This window comes from Cetorhinus maximus, chromosome 26, assembly GCF_964194155.1.
Source record: "Cetorhinus maximus chromosome 26, sCetMax3.hap1.1, whole genome shotgun sequence".
NCBI lineage: Eukaryota > Metazoa > Chordata > Chondrichthyes > Lamniformes > Cetorhinidae > Cetorhinus > Cetorhinus maximus.
This window is the reverse complement of record NC_135904.1, coordinates 14,757,081-14,778,477: the sequence shown is the minus strand read 5'-3', so window position 1 is coordinate 14,778,477 and position 21,397 is coordinate 14,757,081. Positions and strand designations below refer to the sequence as shown.

At 42.5% G+C, this 21,397-nt stretch overlaps 1 protein-coding gene across 13 annotated transcripts in view; it reads left to right on the top strand.

Moving 5' to 3' along the window:
* The window catches only part of gabpb1 (GA binding protein transcription factor subunit beta 1), a 91,487-nt gene that overhangs the window by 40,781 nt on the left and 29,309 nt on the right, over window positions 1–21,397 (top strand). For 8 of the 13 annotated variants that reach the window (XR_013573471.1, XM_078530162.1, XM_078530163.1 and 5 more), the window contains 2 exons: window positions 1,775–1,957; window positions 4,818–4,933. Coding sequence is in view for 12 of the 13 variants with exons in the window: in XM_078530162.1 (XP_078386288.1) it covers window positions 1,775–1,957; window positions 4,818–4,933 (299 nt within the window). In the remaining variant the exon portion in view is untranslated. Of the gene's footprint in view, window positions 1–1,774; window positions 1,958–4,817; window positions 4,934–20,588; window positions 21,073–21,397 lie in introns of those variants that run through there. The other 5 variants (XM_078530174.1, XM_078530171.1, XM_078530169.1 and 2 more) reach the window with 3 other exon arrangements.

Genomic DNA, 21,397 nt, shown 5'->3' with positions numbered 1-21,397 from the left:
CGAACTCAGAAGAGAGTGGGGTTAACCTCAGGCATTGCTAATTTGTGCCTCAGCCACATGCTAAGTTTTAAGTGAGGGCCGCTCTTGTGCACCTGCTGGTAGCAGGTTACGAAGCAATGAGAGAGCTCCCTATGCAAGAAGTGTGAGAGAGGGCGTAAAACATTTGTATGAGTATCTTTTTTGTTTAAAATTTTTTTGTAGCTTGGGGAGAATTTGATTATAACACTACTATTTTGCGTTAAATTAACGCAGCTTGAAAACTCTGCAAAGCTCCTATTTCTTTGCCTGGCTTTTTGATCAGCAGAATGGCGGTTATTAGTGCTATCTCTGGGGAAAACTCAATTGTCTTTGTAAATGAAGCTTTGAAATTTACTTCCAGGTGGACTAAAACGTCTAATTTTCTGGAAGTTTGTTATATTGGAGTATAACTGATTAAAAGTAAAAGGGAAGACCAGTATTGTAAAAAATGGTAGAATTAATTTCCCACTGATGAATACCCTCCACCTGACATCAATCTTTGAAACTTTAAAGTTAGAAAAGGCATCTAATCTCAACACAGGAGTGCAGAACAGATCATGGCCTGTCTGGATAACAAATGTACTTTAATAAATGTTTAGAATGAATGAACTTTATCTTTACATATTACAACCTTAAAAATAAGTGTTTGATTAGCTCTCGTTCAATTCAAGAGCATGGCGAATTGATATCTGCATTTGTGTCTAAAGTAAACTTCAATAGAAAGGCTGTTCACTTCAGCTACTTACTGGAGAAAATTTAGATGAATTTTTGTATGTTTAATATATTCATTTTGTGAATTTTGGTGGATGACAACAGAACTATAATGGCAGCACCAAGCTTTCTGGATGAGTTGAGAATCAGCAGTATACTCATTGAAGGGCCTGTTTGGAAATTGTTATTTTTTATGCTTTTTTGTGGCCATGTTGAATTAACATTTTCATATAGTGATTGGTGTTTGTTCATTTCAACTGGCCTCCCAACTATAGGGTGAAATATTTTGAAAGGCAGGGATACAGAGGTGAGATCTGCTCGGCCAACATTGTGCGTTGCTTGGTGCTTTCATCAGTAGTTTGGGAAGATTGTGGTCAAACTCATCGCTTGCTATTCTATTGTACATTGTGTGATGCTAAGGTGTACTGAAGTACTGTGTCACTATTGATCAAAATAAGCTCTTCATCTGAACAAGCTTCTCCCAAGCTTGGTGGCAAAACACTAAAAAATTAACCCTTAATGGAAAGGACATCTGTAATAGTCGAAGTGTGAATGACTGTTTGACATTTGTTGATGAATTCACATAAACCTCCTGTTTCAGTTTCTTTTAAATCTTCAAAGTGGTGGCAACTTGGAGGGCCTGCCGATTGGAGGGCCTGCCGATTGGAGGGCCTGCCGATTGGAGGGCCTGCCGATTGGAGGGCCTGCCGATTGGAGGGCCTGCCGATTGGAGGGCCTGCCGATTCATTGGCCCCTGATTTTGTTTTTCCGTTACATGTAAAGTCAACATTCTTGTCATATACTATCAGAATTCCAGTCAATCCATGCTTCTTTTCTATACTCCCGAATGAATGCTTTAGAAGCAGGATTGACTGAGACTTTTTAGCAGGTCACCTGACAGTCTTCAGGATTAGAGGAAAATCTTTTAACTTTATTAAAATAATGGCGAGGTTTTGGTTATTGCTTACTATGTACTGAAGTCTGAAATGGAAAACAAAAATTTCCAAAATTCAGGATTAAAAGAGAAATATTAATTTTACTCCAGCAGTTGCCACAGAAGAAGTAGTAACAGCGGACTCGGTGGATAGTGCTATTCAACAAGTTGTCAGCAGTGGCGGTCAGCAAGTGATTACCATAGTAACTGATGATATTCAACTGAGCAACCTACAGGCAGCCAGTGATGGCGTGAATCAGCCAATTATTGTTACTATGCAGGCTGGACAACAAGGTAAAGTGCAATTAATTGATAAAGTACTGATGTCAGTGAAAGCTTATTGTGTTTATTCATCATTTCCCAGTATTCTTTCTTTGGTTGTTCATGTAAGGTAAATATTATAAAGCTGAACATTCCCAGATAATTGAGCAGGTGTAGCACATTCACTGTTACACACTGAATTAGAGAGTGTGCAATACATTACAAACAAACAAAGAAAAGTACAGCACAGGAACAGGCCCTTCGGCCCTCCAAGCCTGCACCGATCATATTGCCTGTCAAACTAAAACATTTTGCACTTCCGGGGTCCGTATCCCTCTATTCCCATCCTATTCATGTATTTGTCAAGCTGCCTCTTAAACACCACTATCGTACCTGCTTCCACCACCTCCTCTGGCAGCGAATTTCAGATACTCACTACCCTCTGTGTAAAAAAACTTGCCCCACACATCTCCTCTAAAGTTTTCTCCTCTCACCTTAAATCTATGTCCCCTAGTAATTGACTCTTCCACCCTGGGAAAAAGCTTCTGACTATCTACTCTGTCCATGCCACTCATAATTTTGTAAACTTCTATCAAGTCGCCCCTCAATCTCCGTCACTCTAGTGAGAACAATCCACGTTTCTCCAACCTCTCCTCATAGCTAATAACCTCCAGACCAGGCAGCATCCTGGTAAACCACCTCTGCACCCTCTCCAACGCCTCCATATCCTTCTGGTAATGTGGCGACCAGAATTGCACGCAATATTCCAAGTGTGGCCTAACCAAGGTTCTATACAGCTGCAGCATGACTTCCCAGCTTTTATACTCAATACCCCTGCCGATGAAGGCAAGCATGCCATATGCCTTCCTGACTACCTTATCCACCTGCGTTGCCACTTTCAGTGACCTGTGGACCTGTACACCCAGATCCCTCTGCCCGTCGATGCACTTAAGGGTTCTGCCATTTACTGTATAATTCCTACCTGTATTAGACCTTCCAAAATGCATTACCTCACATTTGTCTGGATTAAACTCCATCTGCCATTTCTCCGCCCAAGTCTCCAACCGATCTATATCCCGTTGTATCCTTTGACAATCCTCTTCACTATCTGCAACTCCTCCAACCTTAGTGTCGTCTGAAAACTTACTAATTAGCCCAGTTACATTTTCCTCCAAATCATTTACGTATACTACAAACAGCAAAGGTCCCAGTACTGATCCCTGTGGAACTCCACTAGTCACAGCTCTCCATTCAGAAAAGCACCCTTCCACTGCTACCCTCTGTCTTCTATGACCAAGCCAATTCTGTATCCATCTTGCCAGTTCACCTCTGATCCCGTGCGACTTTACCTTCTGTACCAGTCTGCCTTGAGGGACTTTGTCAAAGGCCTTACTGAAATCCATGTAGATAACATCCACTGCCCTTCCATCGTCGATCATCTTTGTCACTTCCTCGAAAAACTCAATCAAGTTAGTGAGACATGACCTCCCCTTCACAAAACCATGCTGCCTCTCACTAATACGCCCATTTGCTTCCAAATGGTCGTAAATCGTGTCATGAAGAATCTTCTCCAATAAATTCCCTACCATTGACGTAAGGCTCACCGGCCTGTAATTTCCTGGATTATCCCTGCTACCCTTCTTAAACAATGGAACAACATTGGTCATTCTCCAGTCCTCTGGGACCTCACCCGTTGCCAGTGAGGATGCAAAGATTTCTGTCAAGGCCCCAGCAATCTCCTCCCTTGCCTCCCTCAGTACTCTGGGGTAGATCCCATCTGGCCCTGGGGACTTATCCATCTTAATATTCTTCAAGATGCCTAACACCTCTTTTTTGATCTCAACATGATCTAGGCTATCTACACACTCTTCCCTAGACAAATCGACCATTAAGTCCTTCTCTTTGGTGAATACTGATAAGAAGTACTCATTTAGTATCTCTCCCATTTCTTCTGGCTCCACACACAGATTCCCACCTCTGTCCCTGAGTGGGTCTACCCTTTCCCTGGCTACCCTCTTGCTTTTTACATATGTATAGAAGGCCTTGGGATTTTCCTTAATCCTGGTTGCCAATGACTTTTCATGACCCCTTTTAGCCCTCCTGACTCCTTGCTTAAGCTTCTTCCTACTTCCTTTATATTTTCCACGGGCTTCATCTGTTCCCAGCCTTCTAGCCCTTACGAATGCTTCCCTTTTCTTTTTGACTAATCTCACAACATCCTTCGTTATCCAAGGTTCCTGAAACTTGCCATACTTATCCTTCATCCTAGCAGGAACATGCCAGTCCTGAATTCTTATCAACTGAAAGCCCCCCACATATCAGTTGTTGATTTGCCCTCAAACATCCACCTCCAGTCTAGATTTCTCAGTTGCTGCCTAATATTGTTATAATTAGCCTTCCCCCAATTAAGCACCTTAACCCGAGGACTCCTGTTATCCTTATCCACCAGTATCTTGAAACTTACTGAATTATGGTCACTTTTCCCGAAATACTCCCCTACTGAAACTTCGACCACCTGGCGGAGTTCATTCCCTAATACCAGGTCCAGTATTGCCCCTTCCCTAGTTGGACTATATTGTCTCAGGAAGCCCTCCTGGATGTGCCTTACAAATTCTGCACCATCCAAACCCCTAGCATTTATTCCCCATCCCTAATTGTCTGGCTACACTTCCTGACACCAAAAATAATGTTGCTTTAGAGAATTTTGCTAGAGATTGCTTTGCATATTAAATAATTAACTTTAAATACTTTATATACTGCAATACTGTTCAGCTGAATGCCAGCTTGTAACCATTTAAAATATCAAGTGCTAATATTTCTGAGAATTTTATTTCTGAGAATTTAATTTCTGAAGTTGGTTTTGTCTCGTTTAACCTTTTTTCGTGTGTTCTAGTTTTGACTGTTCCAGCAACTGACATTGCTGAAGAGACTGTGGTTACCGAGGAACCATTGATGAAAAGGCGGTGTGTGGAGGTAATTGAAAATCATGCAGGCACCACAGAAATCGAGGTAAGTGCACAAAAGATAGCTCTTTCAGAAAGAGGCATATTCTGGATAATGCCAGATCTGTTCTGTAGCCATTACATTTATTAATTATCTGAAGCACTCAAATGGCTAGTGCTTTTCCACCAGTATCTCATGGTGCCAGATTGGCTGGAATGCGATCACTGTTGTTACATACACCGCTTCCTTGAACCATAATTTACTTCACAACCAAGACTCATTTCAATACCATCTTAAATACCTGCTACCAATAATGTTATCTTCAGAGCTAGATAATGATTAGGAACTGCTAACTGTTGTCTTGCCCATCAAAATATGTGATGACAAATATCAGGAACTGTAATCTCCTCTGCAAATACTTGCTGTTTATGGTAACACATTTACAGATACAGATCCTATACATAACCAGCACAGTTCAGTGATATTGCACACATTTCTTGGATTGAGAAAACAGGTTTTGGGAAAGGAAAGAGTCAAGACTCCCAGCACCATGGCCTCCATTTATGAAATAATTCCCATAAACTGCTGCATGATGTGAGCAGGCTCCTGAAAGAAGGAGTGGCATTTTCTGTTGTGTTCAGAGTGGTTGATTAGGAACATTAAGGCTCTGGAGCTCCAGGGGAGATTTTGTGAGGTTGGTGGAGTTGGAGCGGAGCAGAACTGGCCCCATTTGAAGTTCTGGGGTCAGGTCAATTACAATAGAAAATTTGGGTGGGCTCCCATGTTTCTGGTGCAGCTGGGCTCCCAATGAGTGTGGTGAAGAGCTCCATGGCTGCAGTGAGGGCTCCAGAACCAACATCAAACTTTTTTTTTAAAATGCCCACCTTGCTGCTTCTAGTTTTAGCAATGCAGTTAGTTGTTTGATGGCTTTTGAATTAAAGAATTGCATTCCCACCCCTTGCCCCAGTAATAGGGGACAACAGTGTTTCGCAGTTTTCTGGCATCCAGTTTAGGGCGGAGCATAAATTAGGGAAATCCCTCCCCTGCCCCACCCTGTGAAGGTACTTGATATATGCTCCATGCCTCCCTATGACAGTGTGGCTGAGATTAGGAGTTCGGCAATGTCGACGATCAAACCCATGAACCATGTCACAATGCAAGCCATATTTGTAAAATTCAGCTCTTTGATTAATCTCTGAAAGGTGCCTGATTACCTCTTCACCCCCTTAGACTGAGAATTTTTAGGAATTGGAAAAGGTAATTGTGATCCTGACAAACCTATTCTTTTTATTCCTTTTTTCATTCATGGAATATGGGCATCACTGGCTGGGCCAGCATTTATTGCCCATCCCTAATTGCCCTTGAGAAGGTGGTGGTGAGCTTCCTTCTTGAACCACTGCAGTCCATGGGTGTAGGTATACCCATAGAGCTGTTAGGGAGGGAGTTCCAGGATTTTGGAATGGCGATATATTTCCAAGTCAGGATGGGGTGTGGCTTGAAGGGGAACTTGCAGGTGGTGGTGTTCCCATGTGTCTGCTGTCCTTGTCCTTCTAGATGGCAGTGGTCATGGGTTTGGAAGGTGCTGCCTAAGGAGGCTTGGTGAGTTCCTTGATGATAGAACATAGAATCGTATAGCATGGTGGGGAGATAGCTGCCTATGTGAGCAATTCTAGGTACAAAATGTACATTCCTCAGGGTGCACCTGTTCACTGTCTTTGTCCCATTGATGGCTGTCCTGTAGATTTTAGCCTATTTTATTGATAAATTGCATATTTCTATGCAGTGGCTCATCCAAGATGCCAGCGTTTTGTCTTTGTTGGACCTTTCGACGATTTTACTAATGGTTTGTTTATATAAAGCGCAGTCCTCCAACAATGTAAAAGCAAGTTCCAAAGAAGAGTCAGATTGGACTTGGAACATTAACTCTCTTTCTCTCCACAGATGCTGCCAGACCTGCTGAGTTTTTCCAGCATTTTTTGTTTTTATTTCAGATTTCACGCATCTACAGTATTTTGCTCTTATGTAAAAGCAAGTCCATATTTTCACCTGTATTCCTTCAGAAAAAGACACTGCAGGACAGTAGCCAGCTCTCCTGGGCAGCAATTGCTTCAAATATTCTGTCCTTGCACAATAATCACCAAAGGAGCAGAGCAGAAATACAACTCTCTCCCTTTTTTCTCCTGCCCTTCATCAAAACAAAATGGCCCATGCTTCTGTTTGGTGAAGCTCTCCAATCTTGAGAACCATGTATCTATATGGTTAATCTCAGGGCGAAAATGTTTCTTCCTAAATTCTTCTCTTCGTTTCCTCCTCCATAAACTATGACATGTGGGTGCAGTTGCACATTGCTTGCAGACTTGCAATGTTTGCTCATGGCCTTTCTTCATGAGTTTCTATATAGTATTTGGCTCTTGGAACAGGATCTACCTTGGCTGCGATGTTCTAACCCTGATGCCCCAGCAGACATCACTGGATAGTAATCAGGACTGGAAATCCTAGTCCGAGAATGTAAACACTATGTTTATTTGGCCTCTTTCACAGCCTGGTTTCCCCACTCATTGCATATTGGAGTGAACATTTACTTAAATTAGCTATTATTGGCTTTAAAGCAGGTGCTAAAATAATAGCTGTTGATTCCATCTCCCATGCTGCATGATTCTTTGGGACACACCTGTACAATGTAGGCATAAATTTCCTTGAATCTAGAAACTTCCATAGAGCTTCTCTTGTTTGTCTATACCTGTCTGAATTCGGATCCATGATTTACCCTGCAATTATCCAACATCATTGACTGTTTGCCTTTAATCTTGACATCATGAGTATATTGGCATGAATCAGATTCGATGTGATGAGGGAAGGCAGTGAAGGCACTTGGCAAGAAATATCTGCCTCCTTATTTGGTTTGGGTTTGGTTTGCCGAGGTGCCATTGATGTTTTGACATCAGACAGTTTTGAGCTTCAGAATCTAACTGTGACCATAGGTTCAAAGAAGAGGCAGCTTGGTATTGACTTCAATTGAACCAGGTCCATAGCTGCAAAATAATCAGTAAAGAGTTGGGAGAAGGGGCTGGCAATCTCCACTTTCTTCATATCAATTGAGACTGGTGGACTACTGGTACCTTGATGTAGCTGGCACCATGATAGACCCGATTCTGATTTTCATTTGCCTGTTTGTCTTTGGGGAGACTGGTTGTCCTCTGCCTTTTCTTTTGTCATGACTGTAAGAGTCAATACTGGCACTCAGTACAAGTTCCGGACTCTCCGCCAACTGGTGTGAAATGCAGAACTCAGTCCACCGTCAGTATGACTTGTGCAGTCCAGTGCCCGCTTTGGTTCCAGTCAGTGTCAGGTGGTCATTGTCATTCCTACTTTGCTCCCAGGTTTATTGATCACAGCCACTGCAAAACTAATCTGTAATAATGGGCAAGGCCCTGTTGGAAAAATGATGTGTGACTGATGCATGCCATTGTTAATGTGCATATCGGCCAGCAAGTTCAGGGGGTTAGGAGATATACTGAAAGTTGTGAATCTCCAGCACTTGTTGGTCATTTTATTCTGCAACCCCCTCCCCACTCTGTTTGCTTCAAACAACCAGAACCTTAGTCTCTCTGTTATTTTTAAGAACTTGCCATTAAACTTGCTGCAGAAAGTTAAGGGTTAGAACTTAACTGCAAAAGTACCTTTTTAACAATAAGATAATTGTTAGGAACATACAAACTAGGAGCAGGAGTAGGCCACTCGGCCTCTCGAGCCTGCTGTACCATTCAATAAGATCATGGCTGATTGTAACCTCAACTCCACATTCCCGCCCTAACCTTCCATCCCTTTGCTTATCAAGAATCTATGTAGCTCTGCCTTAAAAACATTCAAAGACTCTGCTTCCACTGCCTTTTGCAGAAGAGAGTTCCAAAGACTCACAACCGTCTGAGGGAAAAATATTTCTCCTTATCTCTGTCTTAGATAAGATGCAGATGACACGAAAATTGGTGGCGTTGTAAATAGTGAGGAGGAAAGCCTTAGATTACAGGATGATATAGATGTGGCTGGTAAGCTGGGCAGAGCAGGGCAAAGGAATTTAATCCTGAGAAATGTGAGGTGATGCATTTTGGGAGGACTAACACGGCAAGGGAATACACAATGAATGTAGGACCCTAAGAAGTACAGAGGATCAGAGGGACTTTGTACATATCCATAGATCCCTGAAGGCAGCAGCACAGGTAGATAATGTGGTTAAGAAGGCATATGGGATACTTGTCTTTATTAGCCGAGGCATAGAATATAAGATTAGGGAGGTTATGTTGGAGCTGTATAAAATGCTAGTTAGGCCACATCTGGAGTACTGTATGCAGTTCTGGTCGCCACACTATAGGAAGGATGTGATTACACTGGAGAGGGTGCAGAGGAGATTCACCAGGATGTTGCCTGGGCTGGAGGTTTTCAGCAATGAAGAGAGACTGGATAGGCTAGGGTTGGTTTCCTTAGAGCAGAGAAGGCTGAGGGGGGACATAATAGAGGTATACAAAATTATGAGTGGCATAGATAGGAAGAAATATTTCCCCTTAGCGGAGGTGTCAATAACCAGGGGGCATAGATTTCAGGTAAGGGGTAGGAGGTTTAGAAGGGATTTGAGGAAAAATGTTTTCACCCGGAAGGTGGCTGGAGTCTGGAACACGCTGCCTGAGGGAATGGTAGAGGCAGGAGCCCTCGCAACATTTAAGGAGCATTTAGATGAGCACTTGAAATGCCATAGCATACAGGGCTATGGGCCAAGCGCTGGAAAATGGGATTAGAATCGATAGGTGCTCGATGGCCTGCATGGACACGATGGGCCAAAGTGCCTGTTTCTGTGCTGTAAAACTCGGACTCAATGACTGTAAATGGGCGACCCATTATTTTTAAACAATGAACCCCAGTTCTAAACTCTCCCAGAAGGGGAAACGTCCTTTCCATATCCATCCTGTCAAACCCCTCAGGATCTTATATGTTTCAATCAAGTCACCTCTTACTCTTCTAAACTCCAGTGGATATAAGCCTAGCCTGTCCAACCTTTCCTCTTATGACAACCCACCCATTCCTGGTATCAGTTCAGTAAACCTTCTCTGAACTGCTTCCAATGCATTTATGTCCTTCCTTCAATAAGGTGACCAATACTGTACACAGTACGCCAGACGTGGTCTCACCAATGCCTTGAACAACTGAAACATAACCTCCTTAGTCCAGTATTCAATTCCCCTCGCAATAAATGATAACATTCTATTAGCTTTCCTAATTACTTGCTGTACCTGCAACCTAACCTTTTGCAGTTCATTTAGTAAGACACTCAAATCCCCCTGAATCTCAGAGCTCTGCAATCTCTCACCATTTAGATAATATGCTTTTTTATTCTTCCTGCCAAAATGGACAATTTCACATTTGCCCACACTATACTCTATTTGCCAGATCTTTGCCTAACTATATCTCTTTGTAACCTCCTTATGCCCTTTTCACAACTTGCTTTCCTACCTATCTTTATGTCATCAGCAAATTTAGCAATCATCCTTTGGTCCCCTCATCCAAGTCATTTGTATAAATTATAAAAAGTTGAGGGCCCAACACTGATCCCTGTTGCACACCATTTGTTACATCTTGGCAACCAGAAAATGACCCATAAATGACTCTCTGTTTCCTGTTAGCTAGCCAATCTTCTATGTTACCCCATACATCATGAGCATTTATTTTTCGCCATAACCTTTGAGGCACCTTATCAAGTGCTTTCGGGAAATCTAAGTACAGTACATTCACCGGTTCCCCTTTATCCACAGCACATGCTACTTCTTCAAAGAACTCTAATACATTGGTTAAACATGATTTCCTCTTTCACAAAACCATGTTGACTCTGCCTGATTACCTTGAATTTTTCCAAGTGCCCTGCTATGACATCCTGAATAATAACTTCTAACCTTTTCACTATATCAGATATTATGCTAACTAGCCTGCTAGCTTCCTTCCTCTGTGAATAAAGGAGTTACATTTGCTATTTTCCAATCTAATGCAACCTTCCACGAATCTAGGGAATTTTTGAAAATTAAAACCAATGCATCAACTATCTCACTAGCTGCTTTTTATAACACCCTAGGATGAAGTCCATCAGGACCCAAGGTCTTGTCAGCCTGCAACTCTAACAATTTGCTCAGTACCACTTCTCTGGTGATTGTCGTTTTCTTGAGTTAGAAACATAGAAGCAGGGGGAGGTCGTTCGGCCTTTCGAGCCTGCTCTGCCATTCAATATGATCATGGCTGATCCTCTATCTCAACGCCATACTCCCGCTCTCTCCCCATATCCCTTGATGCCTTTAGAGTCTAGAAATCTATCTATTTCCTTCTTAAATATATTCAGTGACTTGGCCTCCACAGCCCTCTGTGGTAGAGAATTCCGCAGGTTCACCACCCTCTGAGTGAAGACGTTTCTCCTCATCTCAGTCCTAAATGGCCTACCCCTCATCCTGAGATTGTGACCCCTTGTTCTAGACCCTCCTAGCCAGAGAAAACATTATCCCTGCTTCCAGTCTGTCCAGCCCTGTCAGAATTTTATACATTTCAATGAGATCCCCTCTCATTTTTCTAAACTCCAGTGAATACAGGCCTAGCCGGCCCAATCTCTCCTTTGACAATCCTGCCATCCCAGGAATCAGCCTGGTGAACCTTCACTGCACTCCCTCTATGGCAAGGATATCCTTTCTTAGGTAAGAAGACCAAAACTGCACACCATACTCCAGGTGTGGTCTCACCAATGCCCTGTATAGCTGCAGTAAGACATCCTTGCTCCAATACTGAAGTCCTCATGCAATGAAGGCAAACATGCCATTTGCCTTCTTTACTGCTGGCTGCACCTGCTTGCTTGCTTTCAATGATTTGTGTACAAGGACACCCAGGTCCCTTTGTACATCAACATTTCCCAATCTATCACCATTTAAATAATACTCTACCATTCGGTTTTTCCTACCAAAGTGGATAGCTTCACACTTATCACGTTATACTGCATCTGCCATGTATTTGCCCACTCACTCAACTTGTCTAAATCACCTTGAAGCCTCTTAACACCCTCCTCACTGCTCACATTCCCACCAAGTTTTGTGTCGTCAGCAAACTTGGAAATATTACATTTGGTTCACTTATCCAAATAATTGATGTACATTGTGAATAGCTGGGGCCCAAGCACTAATCCCTGCGATACTCCACTAGTCACTGCCTGCCATTCCGAAAAAGACCCATTTACTCCTACTCTCTGTTTCCTGTCTGCTAACCAATTCTCAACCCATGCAAATACATTTCCCCCAATCTTATTTGCTTTAATTTTGCACGCTAACCTCTTTTGTGGGGTTTTATCAAAGGCTTTCTGCAAATCCAAATATAACACATCCACTGGTTCTCCCTTATTTATTCTGCTAGTTACGTCCTCGAAAAACTCCAGTAGGTTTGTCAAACACGATTTCTCTTTCATAAATCCATGTTGACTTTGTCTAATCCCATTAATATTTTCTAAGTGTCCTGTTATCACATCCTTTATAATAGACTCTAGCATTTTCCTACCACTGATGTTAGGCTAACTGGTCTGTAATTCCCCAGTATTTCCCTCCCTCCTTTTTTAAATAGTAGGGTTACATTTGCCATTCTCCAATCTGCCGGGACTGTTCCAGAATCTATAGAATTTTGGAAGATGACAACCAACGTATCCACTATTTCCATGGCCACCTCCTTTAGTATCCTGGGATGTAGATTACCAGGCCCTGGGAATTTATCAGCTTTTAGCCCCATTAATTTCTCCAGCACTGTTTTTCTTTTAATAATACTAATTTCCTTCAATTCCTCCTTCTCGCTAGACCTTTGGTCCTCTAGTATTTCTGGGAAGTTATTTATACCTTCCTCTGTGAAGACAGAACTAAAGTAGTTGTTTAATTGCTCTGCCACACCCTTATTCTCTATTATAAATTCTCTCGTTTTGGACTGTAAGGGACCTACATTTACCTTCACTAATCTTTTTCTACTTACAAATTTATAGAAGCTTTTACAGTCCTCCTTTATGTTCCTTGGAAGTTTACTCTCATACTCTAATTTCCCCCCTTAATCAATCTCTTGGTCTTCTACTGAATTCTAAACTGCTCCCAATCCTCAGACTTGCTACTTTTTCTAGCAACTTTATATGACTCCTCCTTTGATCAAATACTGTCCTTAATTTCTTTTGTTAGCCATGGTTGGGACACTTCCTGTTGTGTTTTTGCACCAGAAAGGAATATATAACTGTTGCAATGCATACATTCGTTCCTTAAATCTTAGCCATTGGCTATCCACCGCTATGTATGTAGAAATTTCTACATTTCTGCTTCTCCTTAGCTCTGAAGAAGAGCCATATGGACTTGAAACGTTAACTCTGTTTCTCTCTCCACAGATGCTGTCAGACCTGCTGAGTTTTTCCAGCGTTTTCTGTTTTCGTTTCAGATTTCCAGCATCTGCAGTATTTTGGTTTTAGCCTGTTCCCTAGTTGGTTCTTCAACATACTGGTCTAAAAATCCATCTCGTACGCACTCCTGGAATTCACCCGCCACGTATTATTGCTCATTTGTTTTGCCCAGTCTATATTTAGATTAAAGTCACCCATGATTACTGTAGCACCCTTGTTACATGCATCACTAATTTCCTGTTTAATACTGTCCCTTACCTTACCACTACTGTTTAGAGGTCTATATACAGCTCCCGCTAATGTTTCCCGCCCCTTGTTGCTTCTTAGTTCCACCCAGACTGATTCCACATCTAGATTTTCTGAGCCAATATCCTCTCTCGCTATTGCACTGATTTCATCCTTACCTAACAACGTCACGCCACCACCTTTTCTTTTTTGTCTGTCCATGCTAAGTATCGAGTACCCTTGGCTCTTCAGTTCCCAGCCTTGGTCACCCTGCAGCCATGTATCTGTAATCACAATCATATCATATACCCGTTTACATCTATTTGTGCTGTTAATTTGTCTACCTTTTTGCGAATGCTCCATGCATTTAGATACAGTGCCTTTAGACTTGTCTTTTTACATTTTTTTTGTACTATGGCCCTATTTGCTGCTAGCCCCTGTTTCCTCTGCTTTCCATTTTTGCTTTTTACTTTTCTGTCTTTCATTTCCATCTTTCTTTCTCCCTCTTGTGTCTCCCCGCTCAGGTTCCCATCCCCCTGACAATCTAGTTTAAACCCTCCCCCACAGTACTAGCAAATACCCTTGCGGGACAACGGTCCTGGTCCTGCTGGGGTGCAACCTGTCCAGCTTGTGCAGGTCCCATCTTCCCCAGAATCGGTCCCAATGCCTCAGGAATCTAAATCCCTCCCTCCTGCACCATCTCTCCAGCCACGCATTCATCCGATCTAGTCTCCTATTCCTGATCTTACTAGCACTTGGCGCTGGGAGTAATCCTGAGATTACTACCTTTGAGGTCCTTTTTAATTTATTTCCTAGCTCTCTATATTCTGCTCTCAGGACCTCATCCCTCTTTTTACCTATGTCTTTGGTACCAATATGGACCATGACCTCTGGCTGTTCACCCTCCCGCTTCAGAATGTCCTACAGCCGCTCAGTGACATCCTTGACCCTGGCACTAGGGAGACAACGTACCGTCCTGGTGTCACGTCTGCGGCCGCAGAAATGTGTATCTGTTTCCCTTACGATAGAATCCCCTATCACTATTGCTATATCCCACTTTTTTTTCTCCACCTCTATGCAGCTGAGCCACTCGTGGTGCCACGGACTTGGCTCTTGCTGCATTCCCCTGAGAAACCATCTCCCCCAGCATCAGAAATTGGTTAGAGAGGGAGATGGACCCAGGGGACTCCTGCACTACTTGTCTCGTGCCTTTACTCTGTTTGGTGGTCACCCATTCCCTTTCCGCCTGTGCACTCTTTACTGTGGTGTGACCACCTCACTGTGCATGCTATCCACAAAGATTTCAGTCCTGCTGATGCTCCACAGTGACTCCAGCCGCTGATCCCGATCCAAAATGTGGATTTCAAGCAGCTGCAGCTGGAGGCACTTCCTGCACACGTGGTCACCATGGACACTGGAAGTGTCCCTGATTTCATACATCGCACAGGAAGAGCATTCCACATGGCCGAACTGCCCTGCCATAACTTACCCTTAAATTCCCCCCTTTACTTTTACTTCCTCTAGTTTAGACAATATTAAGGACAGTAGAAATACTCAAGTCCTACTTACCAAGGCCACTGCTCTTCTTTCTGAGGAAAGGTAGAAAATGAAAGGATCACCTCCTTCCTTCTTCACTGAACCTTCTCACTCAGCAAGCTCCAACTGAAGCACTCAAATGCAGCCCAAAGCAGCACTCCAGTGCAGACAAAAGCAGCACTGTAGATGGCTTCCTTTTATGCTGTCTGAATCTGGCTTCTGAAAATCAGTTTAAGGTTAACTAATTAACTAGCTGCAAGCAGAGCCTGAAAGAGCCCTGTTATAAAGCTGGACGAAAACTTACCACCTCCCAACCCAAAAGGCAACTTTTATTTAATTGCTTAATTAAAGAAAAACTAGACTGTAGATAGAAATTAACCCTTAAAACTCCCTCACTCACCAAACTCCAAGGGCAAGATTTTCAGCTCAATGTGCTGGCGCGTGCCCGACATGCCCAAGCAGAAAATAGTGCGTGATGACGCCGAGCGAGCGCCCCGACATCAACACGCACTTGCGCGATATTCCTGTCGGCGGGCACGCGCACTAGTCGGCAGCGCGCCCGCCAACAATTAAGAGGCCTATTAAGGACGTTAATCAGTTGATTACACTGTATTTTTCACTGCCCTTCCAACCTTACGGTTGGTGGGTGGGCGAATCAGCCAAGCAGCCTTTGGATTTTTGAGGAAACCTGATCCACGGGTGGGATGAGGTTTCCGATGTCAACTAAAAATAAAATTAAAATGTTTGTGCGGCATTTTTGTTATCCACGTGACAGGATGATTGAGTCTGCTGTGTGGACAGTTTTTCTGGATTTTTAAAAACTTCATATTGATTTAAAATACTTCAGCTCCCTGAGGCAACTCTCTGTGCTCAGGGAGCTTTCCACTGTGCGCTCCCCTGCGCCTGCACTGACTTCCGCGCTCGCCCTGAGCGTTTCAGCGCGTCTTTCAAATCGTGGCCTGAGGCTGAGTGCAGGCGGCGGGCAGTTTCCCAGCTGTTTCCCGCTCCTGCCCGCTGTGCCTGGGCAACAACCCTAAAATCCTGCCCCAGCTGAAGCACTCAGTGCCGTCATAGTGTAGTTCCTATCTCTCTTCCACTTCCTGATTTACAGCTATTTCTGGGATGTCACTTGTATCCCTTATAGTGAAGACCGATGCAAAATACCTGTTGAATTCATCTGCCATCTCTTTATTTTCCCTTATTAATTCCCCAGACTCAATTTCTATAGGACCAACACACACTTTGTTAATTCTTTTCTTTTTAAAATTTGTATAGAAACTCTTACTATTTCCTTTTTTATATTTCTAGCTAGCTTTCTCTCATTCTATGATTTTTCCCTCTTTATTAATCTTTTAGTCATTCTTTGCTTTTGTATATTCTGTCCAATCTTCTGACCTGCCCATCTTTGCACAACTATATGCTTTTTCATTAAGTTTGATACTATGTTTGACTTTTTTAAGTAAATGGATGGTGAGTTCTCCCCTTGGAATTTGCCTGTCTTGTTGGAATGTACCTATTCTTTGTATTCTGAAATAACACCTTAAATGTCTGCCACTGCATCTCAATTGACCTACCCCATAATCTAATTTGCTAGTTCACTTTAGCTAGTTCTGCTTTCATGCCCTCACAATTGCCCTTTTTTAATACTAGCCTTGACCCACTCTTCTGTCTCTCAAACTGAATGTAAAATTCAGTCATATTATGATCGTTGCTATGTAGGGGCACCTTCACTATGAGGTCATCAATTAATCCATTAATCCATTCTCATTGCACAATACCAGGTCTGGTATAACCTACTCTCTGGTTGGCTCTGGATACTGCTGTTCTAAGAAACTATACTGAAAACATTCTATGAGCTCTTCATCTAGACCACCTTTGCCCATCTGATTTTTGCGGTCTATATGTAGATAAAAATCCTCCATGATTCTCGCCGTATCTTTCTGACAAGCTCCCATTATCTCTTCGTTTATACTCTGTCCTACCATGTAGTTACAACCGGGGGGCCTGTATGCCACTCCCACAAGTGATGTATTGCCTTTATCATTTCTCATCCCTACCCAAACCGCTTCTACACAAACCTAGTTTCCTGAACTTAGGTCATCCCTCTCTATTGTGCTAATACCATCATTAATTAACAAAGCCCCTCCCTCCCCCTTTTTCTAGCTTCCTGTCCTTCCTAAATGTCATGTCCCTTCAATATTCAGGTCCCAATCTGTGTCATCCTGTAGCCATGTCTTTGTAATGGCTATCAGATCGTCCGTACTTATTTCTATTTGTGCTGTCAGTTCTTCTGTTCTATTTTGCATGCTATGTGCATTCTGATACAGAGCCTTTAGTTTTGTCCTTTTAATATTTTTATAACTTCTAGCCTTATCTGCTGATTTACTCTTAGATTTGTATTGTCTATCCCTCCCTGTCACATTCTGTTTATCACTTCTCATATTAATAGCTTTCTCTCTTGCCATGCCTCTTTTCTTTGATATACCATATCTTCCCAAATTTATTCCCTGTGGGTGCAATGCCGAACAATCTCTGGCCCAGAAAGAGAACAACTTAAACCTTTGTCTCGTCCCTGAAGATGACAAATTGTTGGTGATTTTTAAAATGTCAAATTTTAAAAATAATTTTTTTTATTTTGTGTTCTCACTAATTTTATTTCTCGTTATGCACAAAAATTGCAAAGTAAACAATGGGACCAGCGGTGTATCTCCTTAAAATGTGAGATTTATTTTAATTAAAAATACAAATTTTGCAACAGCATTTCTAGACAGCAAATAAGACGGAACTCAAAAATGATCAAGTCACTGGATCAAGATGGGGTATATCCCCAGTTACTGAGGAAAGCAAGTGTGGAGATAGCAAAAACTCTGACCACAATCTTGGATATGGGAGTGGTGTCAGGGGACTGGGGCGTTGCAAAAGTTGCACCCCTGTAACGTCAGATGTGCCATGAGAAAAAACCTTTTCACACAACGAGTGGTTTGGGTCAGGAATGCACTGCCTGGAAGCGTGGTGGAGGCAGGTTCAATCGAGCATTCAAGAGGGCGTTAAGTGATTATTTGAATCGAAACAATGTACAGAAGTACGGGGAAAATGCATGGCAATGGCACTAGGTCATAATGCTCATTTGGAGAGATGGTGCAGACACGATGGGCCGAATGGCCTCTTTCTGTGCCGTTAAAATTCTGTGAATCTGTCAGTGGTGGGAAGCATATGGGATTATAGGGACATTAGTAACATGGGTGCGTAGTTAGCTCAGGGATAGGTGGTGTAGAGTGGTGGTGAATGGATGTTTTTCTAATTAGATGCAGTGGAGTTGCAAGGTATTGGGATCATCATTTTATATAAATGACCTATTCGCCAATAACTTGCTCACTGCTCAATTTGGGTTCTGCCAGGGCTGCTTGGCTCCAATCCTCATTACAGCCTTGGTCCAACCATGGACAAAAGAGCTGAATTCCAGAGATGAAGTGAGTGTGACTGCCCTTGACATCAAGGCAGCATTTGACCGAGTTTGGCATCAAGGAGCCTTAACAAAACTTAAGTCAGTGGGAATCAGGGAAAACTCTCCATTGGTTGGAGTCATACCTAGCACAAAGGAACATGATTTTGGTTGTTGGAAGCCAATCATCTCAGCCCCAGGACATCAATGCAGGAATTCTTCAGGAAGTGCCCCAGGCTCAACCATTTTTAGCTGCTTCATCAATGATCTTCCCTAAAGTCAGAAGTGGGAATGTTTCCTGATTATTGCTAAGTTCAGTACCATCCACCACTCCTCGGATACTGAAGCAGTTCATGCCCGCATGCAGCAAGACTTGGACAGCATTCAGACTTGGATAGCATTCAGGCTTGGGCTACTAAGTGGGAAGTAATGTTCACGCCAGACAATCATCATCTCCAACAAGAGAGAATCTAATCACCTTTTCTTTACATTCAATGGCATTACCATTGCTGAATCCCCCACTATCCACTTCCTGGGAATCACCATTGACCAGCAACTTAATTGGAGCAACCATATAAATGCTGTGGCTACAAGAACAGGTAACAGGCTGGGAATTCTAGAGCGAGTAACTCAGCTCTGACTCCCCAAAACCTGTTCACAAGCCACAAGGCACAAATCAGGAGTGTAATAGAATACTTCCCACTTGCCTGAATGATTACAGCTCCAACAACACTCAAGAAGCTCATCCCCATCCAGGAGAAAGCAGCCTGCTTGATTGGCACCGCATCCACCACCCTAAACATTCACTCCCTTCACCACCAGTGCACAGTGGTAGCAGCAAGTACCTCCTACAAGATGCGTTACAGCAACATGCCAACATTCCTTGGACAGCACCTTCCAAACCCGTGATCACTGCCACCTAGAAGGACAAATGCAGCAGACACATGAGAACATCCCCACTTCCAAGCTACCCTTCAACTCTCACCATTCTGCACAGGGGGACAGTAGCATAGTGGTAATCTTAGTGGACTAGTAATCCAGAGGCCTGAATGAATGCTCTGGAAACACGAGTTCAAATGCTACCATGGCAGCTGGGAGAATTTTAAATTCAATTTATATTTGTGGAATGAAAAACTAATCTCAGTAATGGTGACTGTGAAACTAGCGGATTGTTGTAAAAACATCTCTAACATCCTTCAGTCCAGGAGTCATTATCCATTCTGGTCTTTACGTGACTCCAGATTCACAGTAATGTTTTCGACTCTGAACTACCCTCTGAAATGGTAAAGCAAGCCACTCAGTTATATCAAACTGCTACAGTATCTACACCACATGAACTGCAGTATTTCAAAAAGATGGCTCACCACCACCTTCTCAAGAGCAATTGGGTAACAAATGCTAGCTTTGCTAGTGACTCCCACATCCCACAAGTGAATAAAAATAAAACCTGGACTTGGATATAAAGAATCCAATTTCCAAGTTTGCAGATGATACAAAACTTGGTTAAGTAGTTAATATTGTAGTGACAGCAACAGACATCAGGTGGACCTAGACTGGTAAAATGGGCAGACATATGGCAGTTGCAATTTAATGCAGATATTGTGAAATGATGCACTTTGGGAGGAATACCATGGGGAGGCAGCATAATCTAAATGTATGATTTTGAAGGGGGTGGTTAAGAGAGTAGAGTGATCCAGGGATGCATATTGTCAAATGTTTTAAGATGGCAGGGCAAGTTAATGCGATGATTAAGAAAGTGTATAAGATACTTAACTTTCTAAATAGGGGTATTGAATGCAAAAACAAGGAAGTTGTTTTAAGCCTTTACGAATGAATGGATAGGCCTCAACTGGTGCATTGTGTACAATTCCAGGCTTCACATGTTAGGATGGATGTCAAGGCCTTGGAAAGGTTACAGATGAGGTTTACAGGATGATATCAGAGATAAGGGAGTTCAGTCACGGAGTGATTGGAGAAACTGGGATTATTCACTCTATAGCAGAAAAAGTTAAGGGGAATAGGGTATTCAAAATTGAGAGGTTTTGATAGTTTCTCCCAACTTGTTCTATTTCCTCTGGCAGGTGGGTCAATGACCAGAGATCATAAACATCAAATAATTGGCAAAAGAAAGAGGGCAAAGGAGAAGAAATGTATTCACATGGCATTTGAGATCTGGAACACACTACTTGATATGTTGGTGGATTCAACCTGATATGTTGGTGGAAGTTTCAAAAGATGATTGATGGTACCTGAAGACTGGTATACAGGTTATGAGAACTGGGTGTGGGACTAAATTTGCACAGCTCTTTCAAGGCTAGCATTGGCACAACAGACAGAATGACTTCCTCCTGTGCTGCAGGATTCTGATGCTAACAGATTGTGTTTTTCTTAAAACAAAAAGGTAGAGCTTTATATTCTATCTTTGAAGAACTGAGAGATATCCAATCCAATATTCATGGCTTCATCCAACTTCTTTGATCCAACTTCTTGGGGCGACAATCTTGAAATTAAACAATATAAACTGTGGTTCTGTATATGATTAAAGAGATCTTAGCCATTCTTGCACATGATCCATCCATCTATTCCATGTCATATTTCAAAGTATCACATGTATTGATAATGCCACTGGACTAGTAATCCAGAGGCCCAGGCTCATGTTCTGGAGACAAGGGTTCAGATTCCACCATGATAGGATTTAAATTCAATTAATAATCTGGAATTGAAAGCTGGCCTCAGTAATGGTAACTCAGAAACCATTGTTGATTGTTGTAAAAACCCGTCTGGTTCACTAATGTCCTTTAGGGAAAGAAATCTGTTGTCCTTACTTGGTCTGGCCTACACGTGACTCCAGAGCCACAGCAATGTGGTTGACTCTTAACTGCCCTCTCAA